Here is a 9,824-nt window from a genome sequence, read left to right as displayed (position 1 = left end):
GTCACTGGAGCAACAAAAAGGGGTATTCTCTAGAGAGGGCCAGCTCACCATGTGGGTGAGCGTAAGTGAACATATGAGGCCATTCCAAAGTCCCGGCCTTGGCTCTATGACTTGGGACAGTGCGAGGTGGAGACAGGCCAGGTCTTGGCCACTTAGGCACCGCGGCTTGGCATATCCAGCCCACAGCCAGAGCAAACTAAGTAGCAGCTCTAGCTCTGTACCGGGACCTTCTCAAGGATCCTAGCGGGCGGGGCGAAAGCAAGACAAGAAAGAGGCGTGTCTAACACAGCACGACCCGCCCCAAAGACGCTCCGCCCCTCGAGTGACGTCACCGGCCAGCCAGCGGGCGCCATTTTGAAAGTGGAGTCGCCTGTCCCTGCCGCCGCTGCCGCCGTCGCTGTCCTAGCCGCCGCTGCCGCCGCCACTACTGCCGCCGCTACTGCCGCCGCTGCCGTCTCCACCGCGGGAGAAGGAGCACGAGACGGGAAGCCCCTGAGTGAACGCCACCATCCTGCCGACCGCTCCACCCGGGCCGCTTCCTTTCCGCCCCGGTCCCCGTCCCCTCCCCCCTCAGGTGCCATCCGCCTCCATCCGCGCCCTCGATCCCCCCATCCCCAGGTGTGGGGGCTGAGCCCCGGTCGCGGAGACCCCGACGAGCCCGGCAGGGTCACCATTTGCAGCGCGACATGGCAGGTAAAGAAGAAACGGCCCTTGGGCGGCTGACAGGGTGCCGTGCCGCTTCCTCTGTGCGCTCTCCGTCACCCCCTAGCGACCGTGGTGGCGGGGCCTCGGCCTGGGGCGCTGGCCGAGTGTGGGGCGGGCGGGCGGGCCTGGCACTGAGCTGGTTCTGTGGGGCCTGGAGGCCGGGCCCGGGGCCTGGCACTACAGGAACACGGCACGGGTGCGTTGGGGGTGGGAGACGGCGTGGGTGGGGCGGGTGCAGGCGTGCAGATGGGTCCCCTCTGCACCCTGCTTCCTCCGCTCTTCCTTACATATTCATTCCTCTTCCTGGTCTACTGAGAACCTTTCTGTAGAAATGTATTCTGGACCGATAAGAAGGAAGACAGCTTTGCAAGTTAAAATACAATGGAGGCATACCCCCCCCCCCAACTTACGGTCATTTCACCCCCCCCCCCCCCAGCACCACACAAACATTAATGGGGTAGGTCAGGTTTTGAGGGTGTAAGCCTGAATTTCGTTTCGATTGTGCTCCCTTCCCGTGTCTTTTATTTTTTTTGCCACTCACGAATGTTAAGCCTTTAATAGAAGTTGCAAGGATTGGGGTGGGGGCTGGGTGGGAGAGAAAGGTAATTTAAACTTTGCATTTTGCACGGTAGCGTTTGGGCAGATGTCCTTTTCCCAGAAGGGTTTCTTGGAGTTAAAATAGTTGTGGAGTTCGCCGATATAAATAGCCAAAGGGAGAGGGATTTTATAAAAGCTTGCTGAGGGGGGACGAGGGGGGGAGAAAGCCTGATTGAGAATAATTTAGCAAGGAATGGGTAAAGGAAAAGCGAGGTTTAATGTCGTTTGAGAGTCGGTTATCTTTGTATATTTTAGTCTTGAACATAGAGTAATTCTGGATTGAGATTGAGTTTCTTTTCCAGAAATCCCGGGGTGCCCCCATCCCCCCCCATTTCCTCTTCAGGGCTGAGCAGTGAGTGTCGGAGATTAAACCAATTTTCCTTTCTTTTCAATATTTGCATAGATAATAGAACCTTTAAAGAAGTTATGCTGGACTGGTTTACAGTTTGCTATATAAACAGGCTGCCCTTTGACCTTGCTGAACAATGAAATGATAATTGGAACTGTATTGTAGGAGATGACCAACAAGTAAAGTTGCTTTTTTCTGGGTCCTTTGGATGCAGTAGGTGAATGTGGCAGAAGCAGCTTCCTTTGACCATCTCTTCCCAGGCATGCATTTCCGCCCCTTTTCCTCTGTCTGCAACCAGTGATTTGCTCCTAACGAATGCAAAGAAATGGGTGTTGTGTTTGTTTAGTCCACATGAATCATCCTCTCAGGCAGTAATGTTCCCGAAGTTTTCTCTTCGTTCTATATTTCATGGTAGTTTAGCCTTATAACTCTTTTGTAGGCCTTTTGTACATTTAAAGGAAAACTAACTTTGGTGTTTTGGTTGGTTTTGTTTTTGTTTTTTTTTCCTGGTAGGTTTTAACTTGAAAGGTTCTGACTGTCTTTAAGGAGAGGGAAAAGTGGAAGTGAGGTTTTAAATATCTGTATGATGATAATTACTGGTAGGCTGTATGTCTTTGAATATTTCGTACCTGCAGACTTGTTTTTAATACACTACCAACTATTGGAGGCCAATTTGGTTCCAAATCTGTGGGCTCAGTGGTAGTTACATAGGGAGTTATCATGCCAGCCTCAGGAACCATCTCTGTGTTTATAAGCGTAAACAGAACAGATCTCAGTTTTAATTGCTATGTTTTCTTCTTCCAGGAGCTGGAGGAGGGAATGATATTCAGTGGTGTTTTTCTCAGGTGAAAGGAGCAGTAGATGATGACGTAGCAGAAGGTAAGACATTTTAACAGTGACGACTGAGTATCGACTTAAAAGTCCTGGGTGCTGAAGGAACTCAGTGTTTTGTGTTTGCTTTCTGAGAGGTGGGACAGTAGTTTTAAAAAATCACCTTTCTGAAAAGTCTGTATATCTTCTTAATGTCTTGCTTATTTTTTTTTTCCATTGAGTTAATGAAGTAGATGTCCAGCAGTCAGTGCTCTAAGGTTTGTGTGACTAAGGTGTCTTTATTACATACATTCTGCATATAAATGACTGGTCTTCATGTTTATGTGTTGCTTTCGATAAAACAGAGAAACAGAGGCCAGCAGCTCTCAGCTCAGAAACAGCAGCACCCAGCAGCACCTCTTACTCTGTGGGGGGCTCAGGTTCTTTTGAACTCAACTGCTTTGGGATGTAGTACTGGTTGACATGTTTACTGGTTCACACGATTTACTTTACTGTGTTGCAGGGATTTGTTTGTGTGGTTAAGACAGATAAGATAGAACAAATCACTGTTGGGGACTTTTTTTTTTTGAGATAGAAACTTGCTAATTTATTTCAGAATGTATCTAAAGTTTTGAAATGTCAAGGTCTTGTGTGCAGTCTGAGGTGATCTTTTGTGATAGAGACAAATAATCTCAAGGGATTCTTTGCTCGGAAATATTTAATATAGTTTGTGGACTCTGTGTGTGTATGTGTGTGTGTTTGAGAGGATGTGTGTGTGTGTCTGTGTATGTGTCTGTCTGCCTGTCTGTCCCTAGCTGGCTTTGAACTTGCTATGTAGACCAGGCTGTTCTTGAATTCTGAGATCCATCCGCCTGCCTCCGCCTCCCCAATAAAAAGTTAGTGGGATTTTTCTAAATAGAAGTCAAAGAAGAGTATGTATTTCTGGTTGTCTGAAAATGTGTACCCCTTTCTTTTAAGTGTGGAACCTTTCCTTGTTGTTCTCCTCTGCTGCCATAGAGTGCTGTGGTGAGGATTTTTTTTCAGGTGGTAGTGGGCCAAAGACTATTGACTAAGGAGATGCTTGTGTGGTGACATCTGTCTCCAGTGTGTGCGTGGTGTGGTGAGTCCTGTAGAAAGTCATTGGCACACTGTGCTTACAGCCTCTGCTACCTTTGTTTTCTGGTGGTCCTTATTCCTTTCTCAAATGAGAGACCGGAAACGTGGAAAGAATTAAAGGGTTTAGAGCTACTCAGTGATGGTCAATCTGTGCTGCTTTTCTGTGGAAATAAATCCTGTGTTGAAGGGAGGAGTCTCGAATTCCTGATTTTGTAACTCCATTACCTGTTGAGTAGTAGGCACTCAGGTATTGGATCCTCGGTTCCGTGCAGTTGTGTAATACTTGACATGTTATGAAAGTGCTCTCTACTTGGAAAACATTTCTTGGTTGCACTGTTTATTCCCTTATCAAAGGTCTCCTGAATGTTGAGAACGGGTGTGTGGTGTCTAGAACATAAGCTGTCTACCCTTAAGAAACTCTGTTTACTTCTTTTTTTTTTTTTTTTTTTTTTTGGTTTTTCGAGACAGGGTTTCTCTGTATAGCCCTGGCTGTCCTGGAACTCACTTTGTAGACCAGGCTGGCCTCGAACTCAGAAATCCGCCTGCCTCTGCCTCCCAAGTGCTGGGATTAAAGGCGTGCGCCACCACGCCCGGCTTGTTTACTTCTTGTTAATCATGGGGAGAAAGAAGACTTCACACTCAATCAGAAGAAATCCATTTTCTAAACTGAACATCAATTACTTAACCAAAACAAGTGATAGTTTGTGCTACTACACACATATTCAGAATATATGTAATGGATCAGTTTTAATTCTTCCTTGTATGTCAGTTCTTAATAGATTCACTTTGCTCCCTATTGATTAAATAACTTTCTAGGGTATATGTAGTGATAGTGTGCTCCTACTTGGAGTGTGCGCTTCAGGAAGAACAGAACTTGTTCTAGTACTGTATCTTCAAAAGTACATGCGCAGCATTGTTTTCAAGTTAACATTGCTTTGATTTGCAGAGTCTCAGAAACTACTTTGTATACTTCTGTCTATGTTTATTAAGGGGAAGTTTTGCTTTTCTAATGCAGAATATGATTATTGTACGTGGCCCATAGGTAGAGATTACAATCTTTAAATGGTTGCTAGCTCCACCCTTAGACTGCCTGCTTTTTGTTAATGATGCATTCTGATTTTTTTTTTTTTTTATTTTTGCTATTAGTAGCTTATGGTGTTTGACTGTGCCCTTGAAGCCAGGCAGCAGCCAGGACATGCTGATTTATTTGTGTAATGTGTTTATCTTCTATACCTGCTTTGGAACTTTTTTGGAGATGGTTTCTCTGTAGTTCTGGCTGTTCTGGGACCAGGCTGGCTTTGAACTCAGATCTACCTGCTTCTGCCTCCACGGTGCTGGGATTAAAGGTGTGGTGGCTACCAGGCCCAGCTGCATTAACTTCTTAAATAAGGACCACTTTCTTCTGTGTTTTACTTCTAATTTTAAATACAATCCTGCTTTGTCTTCTTTCTTGGAAATTTTCAGTGGATCATTGGATCCACTGGATTAGAAACTAAATTTCAGCAGGCAAAGTATGACATTTCTTTAGTATGTTCCTCTTAAGCTATTAAGGGGCTACTAAACTGATACTGTACAAGCAAACACTATGCACTCTACTTTGTAATGTTTTTGCTATTCTTGGGATTGAACCCTAGCCTTGTGCATCCTAGGCAGATGCTACACCACTTAGCTACATCCCCAGTCTGTTAATCCCATTGATATGTCAGACATCCTCCTACAATTGTTCCTTAATCAGAATCCCACTCACCCTCAGTCACACCTATAACCTTTTTATTACCTCCTGTGGAAATCATTTTTAAATCTATTTTACATTACTTTGTTAAATAAGTATATTTAGTACCTTGAGTCTCCACTGTTAAACTTTAAGCCTAGTGCCAAAGATCTTTGTTTCTCCGAAAATGTCATATGTAAACTGCTTGGCCTAGAACAACGCCTGGCATTGGATATCTTGAGTGTCAGTGTTCCTGTTGCTAGGGTTTTTAAAGGGGAAGCAGAGAGATAGAAGGTCTAGGATAGTGGAGGTGAACTTCTGACGGTCTTTCTGTTTCTGGTTTGCAGCTTTATAATGCAGAGAAAGCTCCAACAATTTATAGAGTCTGTTGCTCTGCCTTGAGCCTTTCTGGGTTCCTGTACTTAGCCATAAAATGAATGGGACTGGATGAAGTGATTTCTGCTGTTTCTTTCTGCTCTTGTTAGTTCTCAAAGATGTCAGAAGGAGGTAGCGCCATATTCTTACTACTGATAATTGTTTTAAGATGGTTACTCAGTAGGGACCTTAATTAAGAATAATGTCTTTACTGGACTGACTTCTCAAGGCTTAGGAGTTTTATTAGGTATACAAAACAGAGTTTGACACTCAGCCACAGGCTCTTGCTATCTTTGCCTATTTGGTCTTCAAGGCAAGGCAGGACACTTAGATGTTAAGTTACTGTTTCATCTACACAGGTCTGCAGGCATGCAGCCTGTGTGTTTTACCTTTGGAATAGCATCCTGAGAAGAAGTTGAGGTACTAAATTCTGTCATTCTAGTTTTTTTATGTCATGGAGTTCTCAAACTCTGAGGTTACCATAACACTATGCATTTTAAGTCTTTAATTTTTCTTGACTTGTAACTTTCTGTTTTGAGTTGGTAAGAGCACAGACTCAGGTCTTAGGCTGAAGTTTGAGTCTTCCTTAGTCATTATTCACTGTGGTGTTGGGCAAATCAGTTCACCCAGTGAACTCCATTATAAAAGGTTTACTAAAAACCCTGACTTAGTGGTTTTTTGATGTTTAAATGAACGTATAACTATTTAAAAACCAACTACCTTGCTCATAAGAATACACAGGCTTGGTTTGTTTTAGAGACATAGTCTTATTGAGTAGTCCCTGGGTGACCTGGAACTTGCTCACTATTCTTGAACTCACAGAGCTCCTCCTCCACCTGACTCTTACGTGCTACCATACCTGGCCTGTTGGTTTTTGAGACTGTCTCTCGTGGCTTGGAACTCTTTTTTTTTTTTTTTTTTAATGTGTTGTAGTCTTTGCTGGCATGGAACTCAAGCTCTTTTTGCTTCCGTGCTGATACTTCAGGTGTACATGAGCATGCCTTTCTTGTGAGAGCCATGTAAAGATGTGGTTTTATTTCAGTGCTTAGAGCAAGTAAGGGATCAAGAGTGAAGAAACTGGGGATTGTCTTATTATTTTATGTGTTGATGTTTGTACATCTTTGTACTGAGTGTGTACCTTTTGCCCACAGATGTCAGACAAGGGTGTTGGATAACCCCTAGTTAAGCAGTTGCAGACAGTTGTAAGCTGCCATGTTGGTGCCTAGAATCAGACTGAGGTTCTCTGGAAGAATAGTCAGAGTTCTTATTCTCGGAGCCATCTCTGTAGCCCATAGCATATTCTTAAAATAGTTACTAATACTATGTTGGCCAAAGTGAAGGCTAGTATGTTTATGTGTGGAACCTCAAACTGTACAGCTATGGATGACCTTAAACGTCTGATCCTCCTGCCTCCACCTCCCAAATGCTAGGGTTATAGGACAATGCTACTACGTAGCATGCTTGGGCTTTAAAAATTCTTTTAGTGCAATGAGTTTATGACATCTTCACATATATGTCACATTGTACTTTGCTCCTATTCCCTCCCCTCACTGTACACGGTTTTCTTAATTACACTAGCAGAAACTAAACAAGTTGTAGACTGGTAGACTAGAGATACATACGAAGCAGTAAGATCACAAAAAACGATTCATTAGCATAAAGCAGCCCCTCTAAGCAGATAGGAGGTTCTGATGAAGTTGGGGTGCCTTTAGCATCTTGACCTGGGTGGTAGGTGTATAGATAAATGTTTGCTATTTTTGATTAACCTGAATATTTCTGGTTTGTTTGTTTGGTTTTTGTTTTTTCTTAGACAAGGTTTCTCTGTGTGGTTTTGTTTTTTTTCTCAGACAAGGTTTCTCTGTATAGCTCTGGCTGTCCTGGAACTCACTCTGTAGACCAGGCTGGCCTTGAACTCAGATCTTCCTGCCTCTGCCTCCTAAGTGCTGGAATCTAAGGTGTGTGCCACCACAGCTCTGCCTTTGGTTTTGTTTTTAAATTTTTATGTATTTTTATTTTATGGTTATTGGTGTTTTGCCTGCATGTATGTCTGAAGGTACCAGTTCCCCTGGAATTGGAGCTACAAAAATTTGTAAAAGAGCCAGTGTTCTTAACCACTGAGCCATCTTTTCAGCCACTTGTTATGGTTTTAATACTTTAAAGCATTTATGTTTACTTGGGGAAGGTGGCAGGTATTGTTTGGTTTTGAGTCCAGTGCCCTAGTAATGACTAGAATAAAACATGGCAAAATCCCATGACTCCCTTCTCTGTGATCCTGAAGACACGTGTTAAGCTCTCGTCCTGTTCCTTGTGCTCACTGGCAGTTGGGGAAGAGTAAAATGATGCCTCTGTATCAGTTTTACACACTGCCAACTCAGTTTTCCCTCCAGTAGATGAAGACTAAGCTCTTTCCACCATCAGCCCCATCTCTTTGCCCTTTAGTGCCACAATGTTGCAGCACGTGTGTTTGATTTTGGGAGCCTGTTTGCATTGCTTAGCACCGTGTTCATGTTCACTGTTGTATGCTTGCTTCATTTTCCCTAGTTATGGACTATCCATTTGTGTGTTTATCTGTCTGAGTCTTTTTTTTTTCCAGCTTAAAATCTGATAGCAGAGCTTCCAATCTTTAAGGCAAGTGTGTGGAGTGGTGTGCTGAGCTTGCACTGCCCATCAGTCACATCAGCAGAGGGCTAGGCCACAGCTGTCCCATTTTATACTCCCACCACTTCATCTTTTCCTATCCATTGCTTTTTAAAATATGAATTCTAAATGTAAAATGTAAAAGGTGAAACAACATTTGCTCTTTGAGACAGGATCTCATATAGCCTAGGCTGGCCTCAAACTTACGTAGCACTCCTAAACACAAACTCCTAAACTCACTGTATGACAGAGGCTCCCTGGGAACTTGCTGTCCTCTGGCTTCCACCTCAGAAGTGGTAGGATTGCAGGAGTGTACCACCACACCCTGCTAATTTAATCATTTTAAAAATATAGATATTTTGCATATTTGATAGTCTCAAGCTTTATTTCATAGGAAATTATTTTAGGATAGGATTTTGTTACCTGAAACCTGAGTCAAAATGCATTGTATCTTTGCTTCCTATTTTGGGAGAATTTAGACTTGTGGACTGGTTCTTGGAAAAACATTTTTTTCCTTCTGTTCTTCAAGATAGGGTTTCTCTGTGTAGCGTTGGCTGTCCCAGAACTTGCTCTGTAGACCAGGCTGGCCCTGAACTCAAAGAGATCTGCCTGACTCCATCTTCCAAGAGGGAATTAAAGGCATGCACCACCACCATCTGCTCCTTCTTTGTATGAAATACCTTCTAGCACCAGGTTTGCTACTGCCTGACCTAGTCACCTTCACAGGACATGCTGCTGCTCTGTAAATAACTTCAGTGGCGGCCTGTAGTAGCAGAGTTCCTTTATTGTATTTTAAGGTAGTACTTTTTTTTTCTTTTTCTTGTATACACTTACTCATTAAAAGCCTGTAAGAAGTAGTGGCTACTAAAAGTGAGTTAGCTGGCATCTGTTTCAAGTTTTTAAAATAAATTGAAAATTAAAATTTTATATCCAATTTAAAAATCAGTCAAGTTCTTGGAAATGGTGGAATTGAATGGTAAAAGAGGGGAGATTGCGTGACTCAGTGGACAAATTCCTATATTTGCAGATATGTGCTTGCCTGTTTTTTTTTCAGGATGAGTTGTAAGAACAGAGATAATAACATTGTAAGTTAGTTCTTTAGTGGGACAATTGAAATATTGAAGATAGATACGTAGCTAGCAGTCTTAGTTGTAATGTTTACCTTTTCATACCTGAAGATGGAAATTATAATTGAGTAATTAAGAGCCTCAATTTGCTTCCTTAATAGAAGGAAAGAAGTGAAAACCCCCAAGGGCTGGAGAGATATCTGGCTTAGCAGTTAAGAGCACGGTCCAGAGGAGCTGGGGCCAATTCCTAACATCCATATGGCAGCTAAAAACTGTCTGTATCTCCTGTTCCAGGGGGTCTGACATTTTTATACAGACATAAATACAGGCAAAACACCAATGTACATAAATATAAACAAATTATTAAAGAACCAGGCAGTTTTGGAACCTAACTTTAATCCCAGCAGTCAGGAGGCAGAGACAGGCAGATCTCTTTGAGTTGTAGGCCAGCCTCGTC

The 9,824-nt window shown here is 43.1% G+C and overlaps 1 protein-coding gene across 1 annotated transcript in view; it reads left to right on the top strand.

The window, feature by feature from the left end:
- Nucleotides 1–351: 351 nt before the first annotated feature.
- The window catches only part of Ppp2r2a (protein phosphatase 2 regulatory subunit Balpha), a 57,013-nt gene continuing 47,540 nt past the window's right edge, over nt 352–9,824 (top strand). The window contains exons 1-2 of the mRNA XM_021181967.2: nt 352–693; nt 2,456–2,530. Of these exons, the coding sequence (XP_021037626.1) occupies nt 687–693; nt 2,456–2,530 (82 nt within the window). The 5' untranslated portion in view covers nt 352–686. The remainder of the gene's footprint in view (nt 694–2,455; nt 2,531–9,824) is intronic.

This window comes from Mus caroli, unplaced genomic scaffold (genome assembly GCF_978045245.1).
Source record: "Mus caroli unplaced genomic scaffold, Mus_caroli_1 scaffold_12, whole genome shotgun sequence".
Lineage (NCBI taxonomy): Eukaryota > Metazoa > Chordata > Mammalia > Rodentia > Muridae > Mus > Mus caroli.
Note: the sequence above shows the minus strand (reverse complement) of the source record. Positions and strands in the feature narration are given on the sequence as shown.